The 21006-nt window shown below is 32.0% G+C and overlaps 1 protein-coding gene across 1 annotated transcript; it reads left to right on the forward strand.

Annotated features, from left to right (window-relative positions):
- The first annotated feature begins 1602 nt into the window (after nucleotides 1-1602).
- Nucleotides 1603-18017, forward strand: LOC130448846 (achaete-scute complex protein T3-like). The gene is made up of 4 exons (XM_056786387.1): nucleotides 1603-2194; nucleotides 2318-2484; nucleotides 2545-2687; nucleotides 17980-18017. Exons 1-3 carry the CDS (start codon nucleotides 1636-1638, stop codon nucleotides 2668-2670), a joined length of 852 nt encoding a protein of 283 aa, XP_056642365.1. The 5' UTR covers nucleotides 1603-1635; the 3' UTR covers nucleotides 2671-2687; nucleotides 17980-18017.
- The last annotated feature ends 2989 nt before the right edge of the window (nucleotides 18018-21006 follow it).

Consider the following 21006-nt stretch of genomic DNA (forward strand, 5'->3'; position numbering starts at 1 on the left):
CACGAAGCACTTCGAAGCAAATGCTGCCTGTTTTTTTTGGCATTTGTTTGCCAAAAATGTGTTTGAAAAAATCAGTGATACCAATCGCTTAAGACGAATCATTCTCCAGCACGACAATGCGAGCTCTCACACATCAGTTCAAACAAAAACGTTTTTGAACAGTCAAAACGTCGAATTGATTCAATAACTCCTTCTTATTCCTGTACATCAAAACAAATTGCGAGGTCAACGTTTTTCTACACTTGAAGCTTTCAAATCACATGTACCTCAAACCTCAATCGGAGTGGAAAGAATGCTTCGACAATTGGTCAAACGCATGCAAAAGTATATTGATATTGATGAAGAATATTTTGAAAATCAATAAAGTCATATCTAATTATGGATATTTGTTTTTATTTGTTAAATAGCAACCTTTGTATAATGCTAGTCGTTCCTACTTTCATAGTTTCAATTTTTTGAATCACCATTGTTTTCGAAGCGCAAAAAGCGTTTCCCAAGTTATCGTATCAGAGATTGAAGGTAAAATCACTCAGTCTCTGAAGACGATAGCTTGGTTATCGAAACGCGCGTCAGTCAGTGTAATCATGAGTGTTGATGTAGTAGTGATGCAAGCAGTGTATTCAGTGGAAATTTTTCATGCTAAAACTATTAATACTGACATCGTGGAGGTCATTAGAGAATTATTTTCTAGAACAACCCAATCTTTAATGTACTGTCCAGGTCGATTAACTTGACCGTGTTGTCTCAAAAATCCTAGATCTTCTTTTTGGGGTTATAAGAAATAGAAAATTGAGCTTCAATGAATTTGAAACGAAAAAGAAACTTTAGAAAAACTAATAAATGAACTCAACCCATACATGCCATTAAATGCTTTTGAATCATTCAGAGGCATGTGTCGAAAAATAATAAGTTCATAAACTCAATATGAGTTTTCTTCCAGAATTTATTATGGTTTTGTTATTTCTTGAATTATCTCATTATGCAGGATTTAATATTAACGATTATATAATTCAGGTTATAGAACTATTATGTCTTGAGCACTACCTTAGTATACACAATATATATTTCTCATTTATTATTCCCAGTCGTCATGGGAGTGATTTTAATTTCTACAATTACGTTACTTTCTATGTAACATCATAAATTGATAAAATATGGTAATAATTCAATATTATCACCATCCTTTAAAGATTTTTATCAATTTATAACTTTCAGTATTCTTAGAAACCAATTTTTTTTTCAAAATTATCTATTAATGTTGAGTCGGACCTGCACATATATTTCTAAATGTTTACCGTACGGGTCCCTTATATGCCGCTTTTTAACGTAACCCAACAGCTGGTGATCCAGAAACCACCCCTCAAAAATGGGTGGGGTTTGTACTGTTTGCCTCGTGCCATGTGCGAATGTGTTCCTTTTCAAATTAGTTGATATAAAACTTGAGTTCATTTCTGAAAACACTGTCGCACGCGACAAATCTATAAAAGCGCCATACTAATTGTAACATCCGGTGCAGCCGCGTTACTACTTATTTTTGTTATAGTATTATTTAGTGACCGATGTGAACTTACTAAGTGATGACAAAGTCGAGCGCGAAAATTATTCTATTCTAAGAAACCTAAGCGAGCATTAACAATGTCGCAAATCAGTGTCGTCCAGTATAATTCTCCTTTAAATAGACTCAATATTTTACAACAAAACAACGTTAATAATAAACAAAGTGAAAGACAAATTATAGTGTTGCGAAAACCACAACAGATACTTCCTCAACCAAAAGATTTTAACAGAGATGACGTACTTATCACGAACACGGCAAAAAAGAAGCAAAATAAATTGGGTAAGGAAGTAAAAACGAATCCAGCACCGGTTGCAGTGGCAAGAAGAAACGCTCGGGAAAGAAATAGGGTGAAACAAGTTAATAATGGTTTTGCTAATCTTAGACAGCATATTCCTAATTTTATAGCTGCAGCTTTCGAAAACAACAATGGTAGAGGAGGAAACAAAAAGCTAAGTAAAGTGGAAACCTTGAGAATGGCCGTTGAATACATACGTAGTTTGGAAGAAATATTAGCCATGGATTGTAAGGAAGGCATCGCGGATTATACTTATCCATCACCAAGTTCGTCAACATCACCTAATCACCAACCCTCAAACAACATGGCATATACTTATCAAATATTGTCTCCTACTGATGATGACGATGATCTATCGTCTAATGCTACTGCATCGCCACAACAGTTCATTAAAATAGATACTTCTTCTGGAGCGTTCCAAGTACTCTCAAATACAATATATGAGGATGGTGAAAATCTAGACCCCATGGTGGTAGATGATCATCTACTAACAGATACTTCGTTGTTGGATCACAATGTCGAATTCAATCAAGAATTGTCTTATTTAAATAACGTACATGCGACAGATTCCTTATCACCTGGTTTTTATAGTGAAAGTTCCTTAAGTCCAAATTCTTTTGAAAAAAGTGATGCGCATTCTTTCATTCCGGTATTTAATACTTCTACAGAAGAAAATTTACCCGAAGTGAAGCCTGATATAAATGAACTTCCCGTTATTTCGTTGAAGACTGAAAATGAATTACCTGACGAGCAGAAGGAGAATATTGTGGATGTTCTGCATTGGTGGGAACAACAACCACCTAATCCAGGAAGCTAGTACGTCAGTAATTTTTTGTAAGTAGCTTCACTGTTATTTGTTGGCAACCTTTATGATATTTATTTTTGCACAGAGATTTAATATTTAACAATAACGTATTGATTTCATTCGATTTATTTCTGTACTGACAATACCTCGTCCATATATTAAGATATCAACTCCATTATTACCTAAGATGAACTAAAATATATTTATAAAGTGAGGACGAAGGAAATTTTGCAGTTTTACCATAGTTATTTGTTTCTAATCCGTTTTTATTGAGTCCAATACATCAAAGCTTCGACAAATGACAAAAAAATAATATTTTTAGTCAAATTTTGGATGGGTACAACATTAATTTGATTCAAACTATAGCGAATTCTATAGATTATCAAGTAACTAATTGATATTAATTTGATAATTCTTTAGAATGCAACAGATATTGAAATAAAGAATCTTCTGGCTGTGTATCCTTCATTAACTCGGCAATTTGATGAGAATATCTCCAATTTATATAATAATTGACTACTACTATAAATGATATGAAATAAAAATCTGATATGATATCCTTTTTAACTCTTTTTAACTTTTAATTTACTGTTTTTTATTTTATTACTCTAAGCGAATGAAGATTCAAAAAACCATTCTTAAACCAATCTAGCATTTTTTAATCTATTTTGATTTTAGCATATTAGTATAGTATAGTAGAAAACATGTAATCACATTTGGGGGTTGAAAATAATGGAAACCTACCCCACAAATCACATTTTTCAAAGATATATAAAAAAATTAAGACGATATAACAAGCTAGTCTTAGAACATTTCATATTTACAATATCTAAAGAATTTTTTTAGAGATTATACTTTTTATTAAGTTATGAATATTTTTTTTTGAATCAAAATTCGAAAACAATTTATATTAATAAGAAAGTGAAAATGATTATTTCGGAAACTGATGTTCTGAAAACTGAAAACTAAAAATTTTTCATGTCCTAATTCACGTTTCACTCTTCTAATGAATATTTTTTAGGTTGTGAAACATTTTTTATTACTTTTAAATTCATAAAAATTGCGATTAATATCCCAATAATGATTGAAACCGAATGAATAAATATTTGAAAAAAAATTATTTCATACATAACGTTCATAATTGCCAATTAATGGTTAAGAAAAACATATCAAAAAATCAACAACAGTTATATACTGAAATATCAATAATATAGTGAAAGTAAACGGAATCATTTCAGATAATTTCCTGATACTACCGAATTCACACATTTAGAAAATTACAAAAAGGTTATGTATCAGAGCTAGTAGTGCAAAAATTATCTGAAAAGCTCTGCATTGGTATTGGTTTATTCTATATAAAGATAAAAATTTGAGTGTAATAGTTGTAGCATCTTTTTATTTCGTATAAATTCCTTAATATTTCGCAAATCTGGATACAAATTCCAATCATTCAAAATTTATTTATAACTTTCTATTATTAAAAAACCGATTTTAGATAATTTTCATTCTAATTGAAATTCGACTTTTTACAATAAATCCTGCATTAGGAAATGGAGGCTTTAATTTTGGATCGTAATTTGGATCAATTTATTGGACTGTATGTAGTTTTTGGCAGATGTCTATGTTATTGTTGTGAGACTTCGACTAGACTTTTCTCCTCATTCTACAATAAAGATTATTTGTTATAATGTTATCCTTTCGATGTCCACACTAGGATCACATTAGGTCGATTCGCCTGTGAAAATAAATAAATTTTTTTTCAGGCTTCTCTAGTCATGTCCATATAAGAAATCTCTTAGCGCACCTTAATAAAATAAAGACTAATTATCAAGTTATCCTGACGAGGTTCACCTAGGATCACATTAGGTTGACCCTATTGATAATAAATTATTTTTCATCAGGTCTTCCTGATAATGTCCATACAAGGAATCTTTCAGGTTAACCTTACTGAAAAAACAATCTTTTCTCAAGAAATTTGATGGAAGCAATTCTTCCCGAATGGTCCTCTTATCAAATGACTTATTTTAAATCACTAATTAGAACCTTCTATGAATTTCAATGTAACAGTACTTTCATTTTACTTTTGGAAATTGCTTAGTCATTTGGCTGTTGAATTGGATATCAAACTAAAGTGTAAAATACTCCAAAAGAGGCAGTTCGTCAATAATATAAAAAGAAGTTGATATCAATCTTAACCAGATCTAAATATTTGCGTTAATATTCTTATAAATAATTTTGCTTGTGTGAAACTCTTACAGCAGCAGTCCAAGGTAATCTAGATAAGGACCATAAAAAGTAATCCTGATCAGAACCATATGAAGTAATCCTGATAAGGATATTATCGGGCAATTCTGATGAGAATCTTATGAGGCAATCGTAATCAGGAAGATATAATGTAAAACTGACCAGGTAGCGGAATTACCTCAAAAGGTCCCAATCAGATCATCATAAATACTTCTAGTCAGGTATACTGGATTTGATTATCGATCATCTCAATCAACATAAGATCGATATTTTCTTTTTATTAATATCAAGTTTAATGTTTGGGAATGTGAAAATTAATTGGAAAGGTTTCTATGGCGAAAAGTTTTAAGCAAGTTCATATCATATCACATCATAATACATAAGTTTAATTTGTATTTCATGTGGTTAGTTCTTAAAATAACCATTTTTACACAACTGATTGCTAAGAGGGTACCAGTATCATATTAAAAGGTGTGTTTACAAATTCATACACGTATATACAGAAAAAAAAGGCACCACTGCAGTTGCTTTTAGCTATAAAAAGTACAATAATTCCTCACATCCTGGAACATTTAATTTAAAATTGTATATTAAATTTGTATATTCAATAGAATATACATATAATAGTTGATTTCTAGTCTTCATTTCCATTATAGTTTTCGAATACCCAATGTGTGTAGGTATTTTGAATCCTTGAAATAATATTCTAATACTACTGTCATGATTTTCTTATTAATTTGAACTGTTTTTCAACGGTGAGTGAATTCACTTAACTACTTATTAATACAACAACACTAAATACACTTAAAATATTTACTATTCACTAAACTATATACTAAGACTCATTACATAAGAATTCTTAACATATTAATTTACTTTTTATTTATACAAAAACCGATTATTCAATTCCAGAAAGTAAACACACAAATAAAACGGCCTTCATAGGAATTCATTTTATAAAAATAATATAAACAAATCGCCGAAGTAATAAGAAACATGTTAACAGCCTTTCCAAGAACCGCCGCATCCGCCAAACTCAAAACTCTTCCATAATAACCGAACAGGACTGGCTTGAAAGTCCATGTCGTGGATGAGTTCGTAATAATGCAATTTCTGGAACGTTTGGTGATATTCATACTTAACGCACTGTTTACACCACCAATATCCACCATCCAATTTATAGTTTATAAGATTGTAATCGAAGGGCAATTAATTTTCTGCTAATAAAAGTTCAGTAGCTAGGAAAATTTAGTATATATCTATCGGGTTACTACGAGGTTAACTCAGTGAATTTTGAAATGAACAAATACTCATAACTGGATATACAATACACCTTTGCATGCATCTGAAACCTCCGAGATATGTATTTTGAACGCATCAAGCGCTTCTTTATTTTATTCAATTTATTTTTGGTCTGCGGAAAGAAGAAATAAATTGGTGCCAACCAAGGACCGTACTGCGGATTATCCATCAATTCAATGTTTTGACTGTTCAAAAACGTTTTTGTTCGAACTGATGTGACGGATCTCGCATTGTCGTGGTGGATGATGATTCTGCGATTCCCTGATTTTTTCGAACACTTTTGGCAAAAAAATGCTGGCGTGGCGTACCATCCAGAATTGACCGTTCTACGTTGCTTTGATAGGATGGTGGCGACATGTCCAGTTACTTCGAAATAACAAGCGACTATTTGCTTCGTACGTGAACAAGTTTAATTTGGCTCGTCTTGAAAGACCCATACAATCGATTTTTGTTTAGTTTCGGATTCATATGCATATATCCATGATTATAGACGTCTTTTGAAGCACCGCGAGTGAATTCTTTCAGAATTTCTTCGCACCAATCTAATAGTAATAGTTTCAGTCCTGTTTCTGAAATCAAAAAGTGCATATATAATATATAATTTCTTAATCAATTCACTGACAGTAGCTGCTTGCGACTCCAACCTTTGTTATTATAAAACGCTTCTGTTAATTGAGTTTATAGAGTCCTAACTCTAAGTTTTCTCATTTCGAAACCTCATATACATTTAATATTGTATACAGTGTTGAGACATATTGAACAATTTATTATTCAATATGCTAAAAATGTACTCAAGTTCACATTCTTAATTGAAATTGAGAGCTTTCGATTTTCTGATTTTGTTAATCGAGTTCACGGCTTATGGCTATAAAATATCATAATTTTTAGAGAGAGAGAGAGAGAGAGAGAGAGAGAGAGAGAGAGAGAAATAATAACAATTATGAATATTTCACAGCTACCGTATGACATTATCAATTATTAAAGTCTCCCCAAAAGGAAAATGATTGATTTCAGTACGATGGGGCAACGCCTCATTATGTTATAATGAACCGGATGAAGAATGGTAATATTGATTGGCCAACCTACCGCGCTATATTTTTTCTGTTTTCAATACGCATAGAGAACTGTGATTACCACCAAAACGGTTATAGTTCTTCCAATATCAATTGCAGATTATAAAAACCCTTGCGGCAATTTTGTTTTATCTACCATAGGCGTAGATACCTCATTTTATGAATTTATTATTTTTATAAATACTTTTAAAAATATGTATATCCTATGCGAGAAAATATTCGTTAAAAGGCAATCCAATCATTATAAATTGGACGGCATTATACGCCGTTATTTAGACAGATGCACTTAATTGTAGTCTCACTTGGAAATTAGACAATAATCATTATTATACCTCATTAATTTGCTACAATTGAATATTAAATTATAAAACGGAAATAGACGAGTATCTGCCTGTAAGTGCGTTTGGTTTGAACAGGGTACCAGACATGAACTGAGCCTTTTCGTTCCTTTTTATGGAAAATGAGATTAAACAAAAGCAAAAAAAATAAGAGGGTGATACAACATATCTTCTTCTGTCTGAGTCTGAGAAGAGTATGACCCTGTTCTTTGCACAGCTTTTCAATATAATAAATTTTATCTAACTTTAGACCTATAATAACAGTAAGCAATTCTTTGTTTGTTGGCCCTTTTTACGATCGCTGACAAGAATAGGAATATTTGTTCAGACATAAATGCTAAAATTTGAGCTTTGTTTCTACTACTATTTGGTATCTTAAGGAGTTGCCGCTAGAGGTAGGATGCGTTGTCCATAACGATTACGGACTGCGGTGAAATTTTAGGTAAAAGCTGTTCATTAAACTACATTTCAAATAATTCAGCTGTCATATCTCCATGATAATCTGCTGCACAGCAATTTTTACTATTATCAACTCAACCAAAATTTACTACATCATTACTGTCAAACCATGTTTAATCTAGATAAATTATATGTCTATTATTAAAACTTCGGTAGTCTTTTGTTTGACGCAGATAATCTTCTCACTATAGAAATATTTTTGCCGATTGGGTTATTGCCATCCGTTTATTCAATTTTTTGTGTTTAAAATTACATGCTTAAAACGCAATATTTCTGAACTGGTATAATTGTATTGTACTTCTAATGTCGCAACCCTGTTCTCCTTAAATAAACCATAAATTGTTCAACGTATCAAATTTTGGGTAGCTTTGTCAACTGATTTCAGTTTTTCTTTACATGTTTTTTGCTTCTATGAATGATTGATAGCAACTCCTTTTATGACTACTCGATAAATGGAAAATTTATATAGTTAATTCAGTATTCTTATCTCCTATTTCTATTTATTTGAAGAAATTTATGAATTAAATTAGTCTCACCGAGCCTCGCCACTGCTTATCGGAGACTGTCTATTAGAAATATTTCACAGAAATTGTGTACATACGCTTTCCGACAGCTTCGGCCAATAGAAATGCATTTATGTTTACGATACTATGTTTTCATTGGTAAACAGTGGAGATGATGAGTCCACAAGGACTGACGGTTTGTTAGATGTTTACCGAATTTTATACGAGGAGTAAACATTATATTTTATTTCTTTATTTGGTATCAGTGCCGTGGGTATTTATGAAATATTGATTGATCCTCGCATAACTGTCTTTTGCAATTGACATTGGAAGAACTATAACTACATTTTGAGCAGTACAATAGGTATTCTATGTATTCTATTTCTTGAAGAGGATACTAAATATTTACAATTTTCCACCTTGTTACATTTTTTTCATGTAGCAGAGTAAAAATCTATTTGACAACGTGTATTTTAGCTGGAAAATCTGTTATGAAATATATATTTTGTTTCAAAATTTAATGATGAATCATTATTATTTTGATAATTTTCACTAATGGGTGATAAAAATCTTGTATAAAAATTCTTTTACCTAGAAGCAGGTAGCCAATTTGCAATTTTATTAAAAATAAAATGTACCTGTCAATTGACGACGAAATTATTGAATAATAATTTTCTCCCTTCTTGTCGATTTGATCTCAAATTGATAACCATATATTTTTCAAGGAAAGCCTCGTGTCGGTTTTTATGATAAATTATGTTTTTCTCTGTACTTATGCGGCAGTGTGAAACATCAATCTTTGTCGTGCGTACGTGCTCTTGAAATAAAATGCACCAAAGCATTAATAACTGGTAATTAATAACGCCAAAACAGTGGCGCGACAGGTAGCATTTCATAAATGGCCCAATAAGATTTTGGTATGATGTTTATGTTAATGAATGCAAGAGAATAATTGATTGAAGAGAATTGAATCCAGTGACAATAAAGTATTTACTTTGACTTAAAAAGAATCGGGATACAGCAACTTTTTTCTATTGGTTATATTTGTAGCTTTTTCTTTCTTTTTGGTAGATTATACGACATGTCCCCAGATTCTAGTGAAACGATTCTCGTAGGACATAAAAACTTCTCGATTCCATTTTTGATCTTTAGAAATTTAGTCCTACATACATAATTAAAGTTTTGAATAATCAAATATGCCTCGGAAATTTTCAAGAAAACATATTTTCCTGTGAAGCAAAATGTTTTATTGGACAAATATGAAAAAAGTTACTGGGAGAAGATGTTCAGAATCAAGATCTAAAATCGTATACTAAACTTTGAAATTATTTGTCAACTATAATTTTCAATTTTTATTATAATAAAAACATTAGTCATATTATTGTAAAAGTATACACAATCTTACAGGATGTCCCAGAATACTGTGCCACATCGAAGTTATATTTTTTTGCCTATTTGTAATAAACATGACTTCTTTATTACAATAATATGGGGTTGTGATGTGTTTTAATTATAATTTCCATAAAAATCGAAACAAGTTCAAAACCCGGTAACATGTAACAGAAATTCAAAAATAAAGATCTCTTACGGCCAAAGCATTTGAGTAGTAGTAAAAATTTTGGAAAATTATTTATTTAGTTGAAATTCCTTGAATCTGATACATGGTGAAACATGAATGGTAATTCATTATCATTTCTTGTTTCTTAAAATGAATCACCCGGTAATATTTGTGAGTATCCAAGTTCTTCCAACATACTTCTTTTTATATGAGTATTACCTATATCTAAAATTATTAGTTCTTGAAATATTTTCATTTTCCACTTATATCTAATCATTCAATAATTAATTGTGAATTGGCTATGAATCATTTGTCAAAAACTGCGAACAGAAAATGAATTACAGGAACGGAACAATGAAAAACTGTGCCATCTATGCTTAACTCAAAGAGATAATAATTGAAGGAGCTACATTTCGAAGCATTTATTCTCTCCAGCATGGCATCCCTTGTTGTAGAAGGTATTTTGTACAGTTAATTCTTAATGTGACCCCAGAAAAATTATTCAATTCAAAAAATTCAATAAAACGTTTCCAAATACTTTACTTTTCTATGCTATAAAAGTATATGAGAAATTAGTTTACAAACAAATCGGGCTGGACTAAAATTTGTCATGATTTTAGGTTGAAGCGTCAAACAGACATAAACACAAGACAAAATAATTTACGACAATTAAGGATAATGACAACAAACCTTTATCAAATCTTTATCAAAACCAATTTTTTAATAATTAAAACCTCTAAAATTTCAGTTATTAACTGTAGAATTAAACAGTTGTATGTATGTAGGACTAAATCATTTGATAAAACTTTTATTTACTATTTACTATTGAACCTAACAGAAATCGGAATCTAAGCAATACTTGACTTCATGAAAAGTCATATATAAAGTAAATACTATTGCTTGGATATTCATACAATTGTACGAAACGAGGAATGTAAACACATTCTGTCCGGTGCAATAAAAAACAGAATGAATAGATAGACGACCCACTGATGAACATGTTAAAAGCAACAGCAATAAGAACTGCTGGAGACACAACACTCATAATTCAGGTGGGATATTTATCTTGAAGTCAAGTGATAGCTTCTGATGCTTGAACGTTGATGTAAATTGTCTACTACTAGTTGTATAAACTCCGAGCTAAAGATCAGTACTGTCCAGTGGTGTACAGATATTGAAGAAAAAGAAACATAACTATATAATTCTAAAAAAGATTCGGTTATAAAGTAAAATCCTAGTACAAAGGTTAATAAAAAAGATTCAAATTACTTAATATAGATTCAGTGATTTCAATGTGCCTTGAGATTAATCAGACTTTTTTCAATAGAAATAAATAGTTAATTGTATTTTAAACTTTGCGACAATCCACCCTATAATAATGATGAACGCATGAGTAAATTTGTAATAAAGTTACCATGAAATTTACCTATTTGATATATAATGAAAGAATTGAAATTGTGATAATCGTAGGTGAAAATTATAAAACTTATGGCTGATTCTATCATCCAATTATCATGAAAAATAAAATAGTGATGAAACGATGAAAAATTCAAATTATACGGATATGTTGAAATTTTCTCATGGAAATAGTTTTCACTCATATAACTGAAATTTATAACAATATTAAAATCCTGAGACTACGATAAGAAATCAGAAATTTTGTTTTTATTTTTATTTTTAAGATGATTTTATTAATAAAATAGTTATTTATGCAACAAGTGAGTAAAGTAATACTTTTTTCACGAGAAGGATGGTTTGACCGGCAATTCCTACGAGGTAGTTTACTCACTTGTTTCATACTACGTCCGTAGACTTGAAAAAATTCGACAAAACTTCTACCAATTTCTATTTTTTTGTAATAGTAATATTAAAAGTACAACTGTGAGCATTATTAATTCGAACTGAAGAAGAAGTTACATTTTTAGTTAGTTTTGACATTTGTGGGTGGTTTCTATATTTACATATAATATCTAAATTTACATTAAAATTTGTTGCTGTCATACCTTATGCATGAGATAATAAACGCCGGGAGCTTGCAACAGAAACTTATTAATTTCTTCACGGGCAAATGTTTCAGATTTTTTGGGTCCATAGCAAACTGATTTATTTTTCAAATATCCGATAAGTTTCGAGCATTTAGTGATGTCTACGTCGTTATTTACAATTAGGGTCCCTTTCAGTTTTGAATAAGTCGACCAAAGTGTCGAAGACTTCCACATTTTTGATTTAGTCCCAAAGTAAGCTAGCAACACTCTTTCTGTGAAGCTGTTTATGTATTTTTTCGTACGCCACCCCATAAAAGAATTATATTCCTTCAAATACTGTTCCCTGGATTTCTCAGGGAGAAGATTTATAGTCGCTGAAGTAGCCGTTTCAACAACATCTTCTGTTTAAACTTTTCTCACTATTACTCTCCATCACTAATTATAATAATACACTCCTTTTAATTAGACACAATTGACATGAGAAAGAAAGCGTTCACATTCCACTATTTTGATAAAACAATTTCATAATTACGTTAAAAAATGACACGTTACGGCAATTTTTTTAACGCAAAAGCTTGAAAAAATGAACCGCTACGGTACTTTTTTCCACGCTTTTTGGCCGATTCAGAAATTACACTCTTTATGAATGCATATGAATGAAAGAAAAAACTTGAATATTATAACGGACGTAGAAAAAAATCATTTTTCAGACGAAGTCACATTTAGTTGGAACAGTGAGTTTCCAAAATTATTGATCACTTTTGAGACACTTTTCACAAACTCAATTGATAATTTTATTGACCTGTATTATACGTTTCTTCAATGTCATTGAGCATATCATTTATTCTTATTTGAATAGTATTGTAAGAAAGGAAAACAATACCTATTAGCTAAAGCCGTTGTATCGTCCAACATTCTCTTGCTTAGATTTATGGCTGATGGTAGTATATACATTCTTTAGGAATTATTTGGTTTTTCTTACATTTAGCGACGAGCTGAGATATCTCATAAGATACTAGGACGTTTTTACTGAATTTATTTTATATCTATCCAATTTATTTTTGAAAAATCCAAAGATTTACTACTACATTTGTACTGTTTGTTTCATAATTCCGCGGGAGTTTTACTTACTTTTTCTAATTTTTGCAGTATGCTTAACACTGAACTTGGACGCGTTGAGTTCAAGAGGCACTGACCAATTTGGTTCTATACTCACTGATTTATCAACTTTAAAGTCAAATGCTTTCTCTTCTTCTTCATCTATATGCCTATCGCGTTTTAAGGATCCATTTTTCAACCATTTTCTATTACCGTGTACGTACTGCAACTCTCACTCTCACAAGCACTGTTCTATAGAAACAACACAGTCTGTGATTGGGCACAAGCAAGCAATACATTTAAAATGGCCGGCTATCACTTGTGAGCTGCAATTAGGTAGTTGCTGAGTAGTACGCTGAAGGCAAGCATAAAGCAAATCTATTCTTTAGCTTTAGTTAATGCGCAGAGAAAACTAGAAAATGGTAGATCTGTTACTGTGCAAATATACATTTGTAATTATATCTAATTATATCTTGCGGACCACTTTGGCATGGCTTACGGACCCCTCTGGCATGGCTTGCGGATCCTCAATGGTCTGCGGATCACTTATAAGGAACCACCGACCTACAACAACATTATTATCAGAAGTGTAGGATGGAACGTCGATTATTTCTGCTATGTGATGAAAGCCAATGTTGTTTTATGCTCAAGAGCTCAATACTATTATTATCAATTGAATATGAAATCACTCAAAATTTCAGATATTAATGAAGAATGTCAAATTTGTTTTTCGGTAATTTTGAAGCAGACGCTAACTTTGCGTTTTCTTTCATAGAATTTTACAAAACGTCGTTCAAGAATTGAGGTAAAAAATTAGAATCTTTTGTTACAATATGGTTGGCTATGATTTCTATAACTCACTTTGTTAATGTTACCTACCTTATATTTACAGTACTGTATTAAAGTATTATATTATACAAGGCTGGCTACAAGTTTTGAGATATTCGTATTTGTATTAAGATCAATACGCTTTTGCATGCGTTTGAATAATTCGCTTTTGGTAAACAAATGCTGGTTTCTCATTCAGAGTTGATCGTTCTACGTTGCTCTAATGACACAGTGGTGACTCCTCATGATTTGACGCCTATCACGATCTCTTAGACGTACGTCTTTTGAAGCACCGTGAAGCATTTGTTTGGACCAATCGACACGAGCTTTATTTTAGCGATTGTCAAACTATGCGGTTTCCAAAGTGAACAAATCTTTATCACAGCCAAATGTTTATGCAATATTGGATGTATGCGAATGAAACATGCCCAAGTATGTCTCAATCTCACGGTATGTCCCAGTGAGTTGATCGGCACATTGCTGTTGGTTTACTCCACTTCGAAAGTAATAGATAATCAAGAAGTACATCGTCGCATCTGCAAACTATTTTTTTTACACAACTTATAAAGAGATAATTGATAAAGATAATAATCAAAAAAGTAATTTCTTGAGCAGTATACTGTTGTACCGGACAAGTAATCTCTTTGATTCTTTTCAGAACTAGTCAATCATATTACTAGTCTAGTAAGGTGAACGATTGCTATTTGAAAGCTATAGTTCAAAGATTAGACATTCTTAATTAATTATACTGCTAGGAAAAACTTTTGTTCTATAGTAAACAGGTCTAAGAATAATAATCAAGCATTTATCGCAAAGAGGAGGGGTGAAGAAATATTTGAAATAAATTTATTTGGAGGTTTCATAGTACTATATATAATTGTTTCCTTGTTAGTAGACGAGTTTATGATCTTTCCTTGTACAAAAATATATTATCAATAAAAATATCATCATAATGAAGATGAATTTACTTTTAATATCTCGCACCTCAATAAATTAATACCTTTTTACCGAATTGACGGGTAGACTTTGGCTAACTATTATTAATATCAGCCGGAGTTCTAGATGAATTAAATATTCAACACGCGAAGCAGTTGAATGCATTCATACCTAAGGTACAACGACATGAATAAAAATCTTTAGAATGGCTTTATATACGTCAATAAAGATATGGTTGCGGTAGGAAAGTTTCTGTATTCAGTTTATACAAACTGATTTAATTTCGGTGTTTTCAATTATTGTTTAAGAAATTTCGTAGCTTCTTTTTGTTCTTAGAACAACTTAGAATACCTAAGAAACTAATCTTATAAAGCGGTTAAACTTCAACGAAAAAGTCCATAATATTACAGATGAAGAGACATTGAACAAAAGTAGGGATACAACCGGATATGACTATTATGATATAATATAGGAAACAATATAAAATATTACTTGATGGCATGAAAAAAAAATATGTGATAAGAAATATCTTTGTATAATTGGAAGAAGATATTTCATGATACATAATAAAAATGTACCTAAAATGCAATACCACAAATGAGTGATTCATATTTGTAGGACTCAGGGAAAAAGAAATCCTACAAAGTTACTCGCGCATTAAGCACTTCTAAGTAAATGGTTGCCTGTTTTTTTTTGGAATATATGAATATGTCGCCACCATCCCATTAGAGATACATAGAATATTACACCAGCGTTTCTGCCAGAAGTATTCGAAAAAATCAGGAAATGTGAGCTCTCACACATCAGTTCAAACAAAAACGTTTTTGAACAGTCGTGACATCGAATTGATGGGATATCTGCCGTACAGTCCTTGTTTAGCACCCAATGATTTCTTCTTATTCCAGCAGATCAAAAATAAATTGCAAGGTTAACGTTTTTCTATATCTGAAAACGTGGTTGAAGCGCTCAAATCACATATTACCTCATTCGGAATGGAAAAAATGCTTCGAAAAATGGTTCAAACGCATGTAGAAATTTATTGATTTTAATGAAGAATATTTTGAGAAACAATGAAGCCACAACCAATTTCAAAAATTTCTTTTTGTCTATCGCAAAACTCAAGTAACAGCCCTCGTATTAGTTGTATCGAGTTCAATTCAATCGAATAAAAATTACGCCTCGTTCTCGCGCTATTCCATCTTCTAGATATTTTATATATTTATCCTCATAATATCAAGTTTTGGAGATCGATTTTTGATTAGTTTCTTCAATCTAAGCTTTTTTCCATAGGGTGATTGATAAGTGTTCTACACGCCAAATGTGGTATGGACCGTTATCCATAACAATGAAAGATCTGGTTGGATTTTTGAGAAAATATCTGAAAATCGTTTCTCTTGATGTCCTGCATCCATTACCTCTCCAGTTTCTCTGAAGATAAATGCGTTTAAGTCTCCTTCAGTGAATCCTGAGTAATTACCAATATGAGCAAAAGATGTTGTTTTCCTTGTACATGTGGGGCTTCCAAGCCTGTCAATAAAGCATCTAAATTTTATTTTGGATTTAAATCCTACCAATAGAAACTAAACGTAAAAACGACTTGTCTTTATAATACAAAAATATCCCGTCTCTGCTTTACAAAACTCTACATCACATGTATGACAGAAATTACCTGTTAAATGGCTTTATTGTCAATAACTCGGCCTCAACTATTATCAACTGTTGGAGAAAGATATAAATTAGATCCATGCCGTCACTTTTAAGTTGAATCATACACGCTGACAACGGTTTATTTTACATTATTTTTTCAGGCCCCTCCACACTCTCGAGAGAACGCAAGAAACATGTGAGAAATGCGAATGTAGAACGGATTCGCATATTTTTCTCAAGTTCTCGCGCTGTTCTCCGGCAAAGATGGAGAACAGCGCAAGAAAGGAGCGCGAGAACGTGAGAACAGGCGTTTCTCAGTAAAGAGCGAGTCGCCGATTTGAATCTTTTTTTCGCCACTTCTTTTTAATCATTCTTTTGTCTTTAATATACGCATAATTATAATATCCAAATGCGCAACAATAAACTTGACGCATTCACTTCGACGTCTATCGTTATCGAGCGGAGAACTGAAATGAGAACTGAAATGAGAACTGTAGTGAGAACTTTGTGAGAGTATGTACCCAAAAGAAGTTCTCACTACGTTCTCGCTGAGAATCTCGTGGAGATTCTCGCGAAAATGTGGAGGAGTCATTAAAACAAATTTAAACAGTTTCAAAAAAGCAGAAATTATTAAAAATCTTGTCGGGAAGTAAATAATAAAAAAAGAAATAGTTATACAAAAAAAATATATGATAGCGACTCAATTTTTATTAATTAAATGTGAATCTTCTTTTTTACTGTCGGTGTTTAACAACTCAATAACTAATAAAAATAACATTTTCCTATATTGTGAGTGTCTAATGTGATTGGTCCAAAAATTCGTTCAACAATTTGGGTAACTCTTCATGATTGCAGGATTTAACTATTGTCTTGCTTAATACCCAATAAAACATTTTATTTAGTTTAAGACAAATTATAGGCAATTATAGGCAAGAAACTGTAATAGATGTTACAATGAACAATTAATAAAAAAAAATACAACTGTGGCTGCTAATCTAGACCATTTACAAACATATTTTAAAGAAATGGATTTCACTATGAAAAATTTCAATTTCAGTGGAAAGATCGACTGTAGAAAACTAATGATTTGTGAAGGTGTAACGAATTATATTTATGTATATTAGAAAGAAATTAACTACTCATTATCGTCCAATTTCTTCATTGTTGCATAATTTTGTGTTTTACTAATATCTTTAGTACCTATTCCTTAATTTTTTACTGTGATCGCTCAGCTTCCAATGGTGTAAAATCTCCACATATAGATAAAAAATGAGTTTTTCGTAATACGAAGTTCAGCTTACGAATTATATGTATTCTATTTATTTCTCATGATATATTTTTTTGTTTCAGGTAATTTATTGCCAGTGTATATTGATCTCACAAACGACTAGCCGATTTAAGAAAAATATATTGAAATACTTAGGTAAGCAGGGTCTTACGTGATCTAGTCCTCGATATTCCCGGAATTGTTACCATGTATTAACATTTACGTTATCTATGAAAATTATTCTAGAATTCACATAGATTTTTGATAAATTTCTCTGTATAAAACAACAATTTTTTTTAATATTAGTTATAATGTACAAGTATATGATCGCTCATTGATAATTTAAAATTATTACTATCATCATTTGAGGGCATCATGAATATTAGAAGGGGAGCTGGCTACAAAGAACAGGGTCGATAAGGTGCGCGCCATTTTAGCTTGTAAACTGGCGGCCTCAACTTAGTACATCACCAAACGCCACTTCTTAAGGTCAGCGCAGGTCGAATATGAAAATGCTAGCCAGTTTTCCCGAACGAAAAAATTGGCTGAAAAACCCCATAAAGGGCGCGCGTGAAATCCTTTGTAACGTGGGGTTTAAACCTTAAATAGGAAAACCCTCGTAAGATTTGATCTAATGTGCCGGAAAACTCACCTGAAAAACCTCATAACGTGCGCGTGCGAAACTTATCTATTAGGTTTTTGAGATCTCAACTAAGAGCAGTATTATAGAGCAAGAAGTTTTGCTTAATGGAAAATTATTTTTGATGTCTCCACTCAAAATATCTGTTTGAGCTACCCGAAATTAAAAAAAAATCATAAGGATACGATGAAAAATCATTTTTTATCGCACGCCTACACATTTTCCACCTACTCAAGCCACCGCCAACAACGCAAAAAACAGGCTTCTAATTTTTTTTTAATTCATTTACTGCGCCAATTATCAATTGATTTTGATCAAATTAGTTGAGACCCCAAAAACCTAATAGATAAGATTCGCGCGTGCACGGTATGAGGTTTTTCAGATGAGTTTTCCAGCACTTTCGATCACTTCGTACGAAGGTTTTCCGGCCTAAAAAACTTCTTAAACTGCACGTTACAAAAAGTTTCGCTCGCGCCCGTTATGGGGTTTTTCAGCCAATTTTTTCGTTCGTGGAAACCGGCTAGCATTTTCATATCCAACCTGTGATGATTAAGATTAAGATTAAGAAGTGGCGTTTGGTGATGTACTAAGTTGGGGCCGCCAGGTTACAAGGCGCGCACCTTATCGACCCTGCTTTTTGTAGCCAACTTGGGACTATATAGACCCTTTAAAGTGATCTTGAAAATTTCTCCTCCTATTTGATGCTGTTCTTTGTATAAATAAGGTAGATATAGGAGACTTTTCCATGAAAAAGGTAGTTATTAGCAGGAACAAACCTACTATAGATTATAAATCACATCAATGATGGAGATGACGAATTCATAGGAACAAATGTAGAATATCTTTGAAAATAATCAATTCTACACCGTAGATGACCGCTACATAACTAACCGACCTAGCTAGTGAGCCGCGCGGATAACTTATTAATAGATGTAGACTTCCCTATCGCATATCGGTGACTTCGCATTGAGGCGGGTGCCAAGACTACTTAAGCGTTTGTATTGAAGTTTACAAATAATATAAAGAATTTTGTAGCTCCTTATATCGGTAGATTTTTTAATGAAAATGAGGAAAAGATTAGCTTTATGATACATCACTAAATGTGATGTCCTTTTGGTACTATATTGTATATGTTGTACAATTTTATGTTCATGTCAATAAAGATTTTCTTCTTTTTGAGATTTTGGACACTCAACGAAAATATGTTTATCAGTCGGATTGACCTCGCACTTGCTACATTTGAGGGGGTATTCTTTGGGTATTCTACAACCATAACTAACTACTTTAATCTGATTGGATCTTTCCGTCAACTTCTTGATCAAGTTTTCGATATCACTGTGAATATATTTTTGAGTAATTTCCTTATCTAGCAATATTGTACCATAGGCAGCAGTATCCTAAGATAGATAGTTGATGGAAACTGCCTGAATATATTTGACGAATTGATTCCAGCTGAATGAATCAGAATAGATTAAATATTTTGATTTTGGATTACTCATTATGTTAACTTAATGTTCTGAATTGTTGTAATTGTCATGGTTTATAATGATCTTCTCTATATTCCGGTTAACTTCTTTCAAAGCTAAAAAAATATCATTATTCAGGAACCAATACATAGTGATAGAGTATATAAGATTTTCAGGAATGTCGTTCTTGATTTGTACAAACTAGTCATTTATTCTAAAACTAAAAGTAACATTCGATATGTATTTGCTGCTTGAGGGTTATTCTCACAAATCTCTTATGTCATTCGATACCTTGTTTCAAAGCTCCATTTTTCAAAATATTCGTTAAAGTAATATTAATTGATTTTTTTGCTTCTTTTTTGCATTTCCTCTCTATTTTGTAATCATTTGATACTAGATTGAATATTTCATATAGGTATAATATTTATTCGATTTTTATACCAATTCATTCGAGTTTATCCATATTATGGTTGCTACCCAAATTAAATAATCAAATGCCCACAATTAGTAAATTTGTTTGAAATTTTAATACCAATCATACAGAGGTGGGCGAAAGTCAACGGATAGGCAGGTCTATCGAAGTATGCCAAGCTGTCCGCGAAGTGTTTAAAATTCTTCTTTAATTGCAGTTTGGAAGTCGCGAAGTGTGTTTGCTCCTCTTGCAAAAACGCTGTCCTTGAGAAGGCCCCACAGGAAGAAATCACAGATTGTTGAGTCATATGATCTTGAATGCCACTCAACGAATCCACGTCTGCTTATCCATTCTCCAAAATGAACATTAAGGTACTGCCCCGTACATAACACGTAATGCGGCGAAGCTCCATCCTGCATGAAATTTTCCAAATAACTTTGGCCTGTTACGTGACCCTCGAAAAGTATTTATCCATGAGACTTTTCGCCCATACACATATCCCAAACAGATTTAATTCTTCTTATATTCCAGTCGTCGCCAACAGAGCCCGTTTCTGGCATGTCTTTCACACGTTTTGGTAGCGGCGAGTTCG

This window comes from Diorhabda sublineata, chromosome 9 (assembly GCF_026230105.1).
Source record: "Diorhabda sublineata isolate icDioSubl1.1 chromosome 9, icDioSubl1.1, whole genome shotgun sequence".
Lineage (NCBI taxonomy): Eukaryota > Metazoa > Arthropoda > Insecta > Coleoptera > Chrysomelidae > Diorhabda > Diorhabda sublineata.

Excerpts from the sequence above, each read along its gene's own strand:
- LOC130448846 (XM_056786387.1), top strand. The coding sequence starts at position 1,636 with ATGTCGCAAATCAGTGTCGTCCAGTATAATTCTCCTTTAAATAGACTC. Across the intron at positions 2,195-2,317 it reads AATATTGTCTCCTACTGATG|CCATGGTGGTAGATGATCAT; the intron begins ATGACGATGATC and ends AAAATCTAGACC. Across the intron at positions 2,485-2,544 it reads ATTCTTTTGAAAAAAGTGAT|CCTGATATAAATGAACTTCC; the intron begins GCGCATTCTTTC and ends CCCGAAGTGAAG.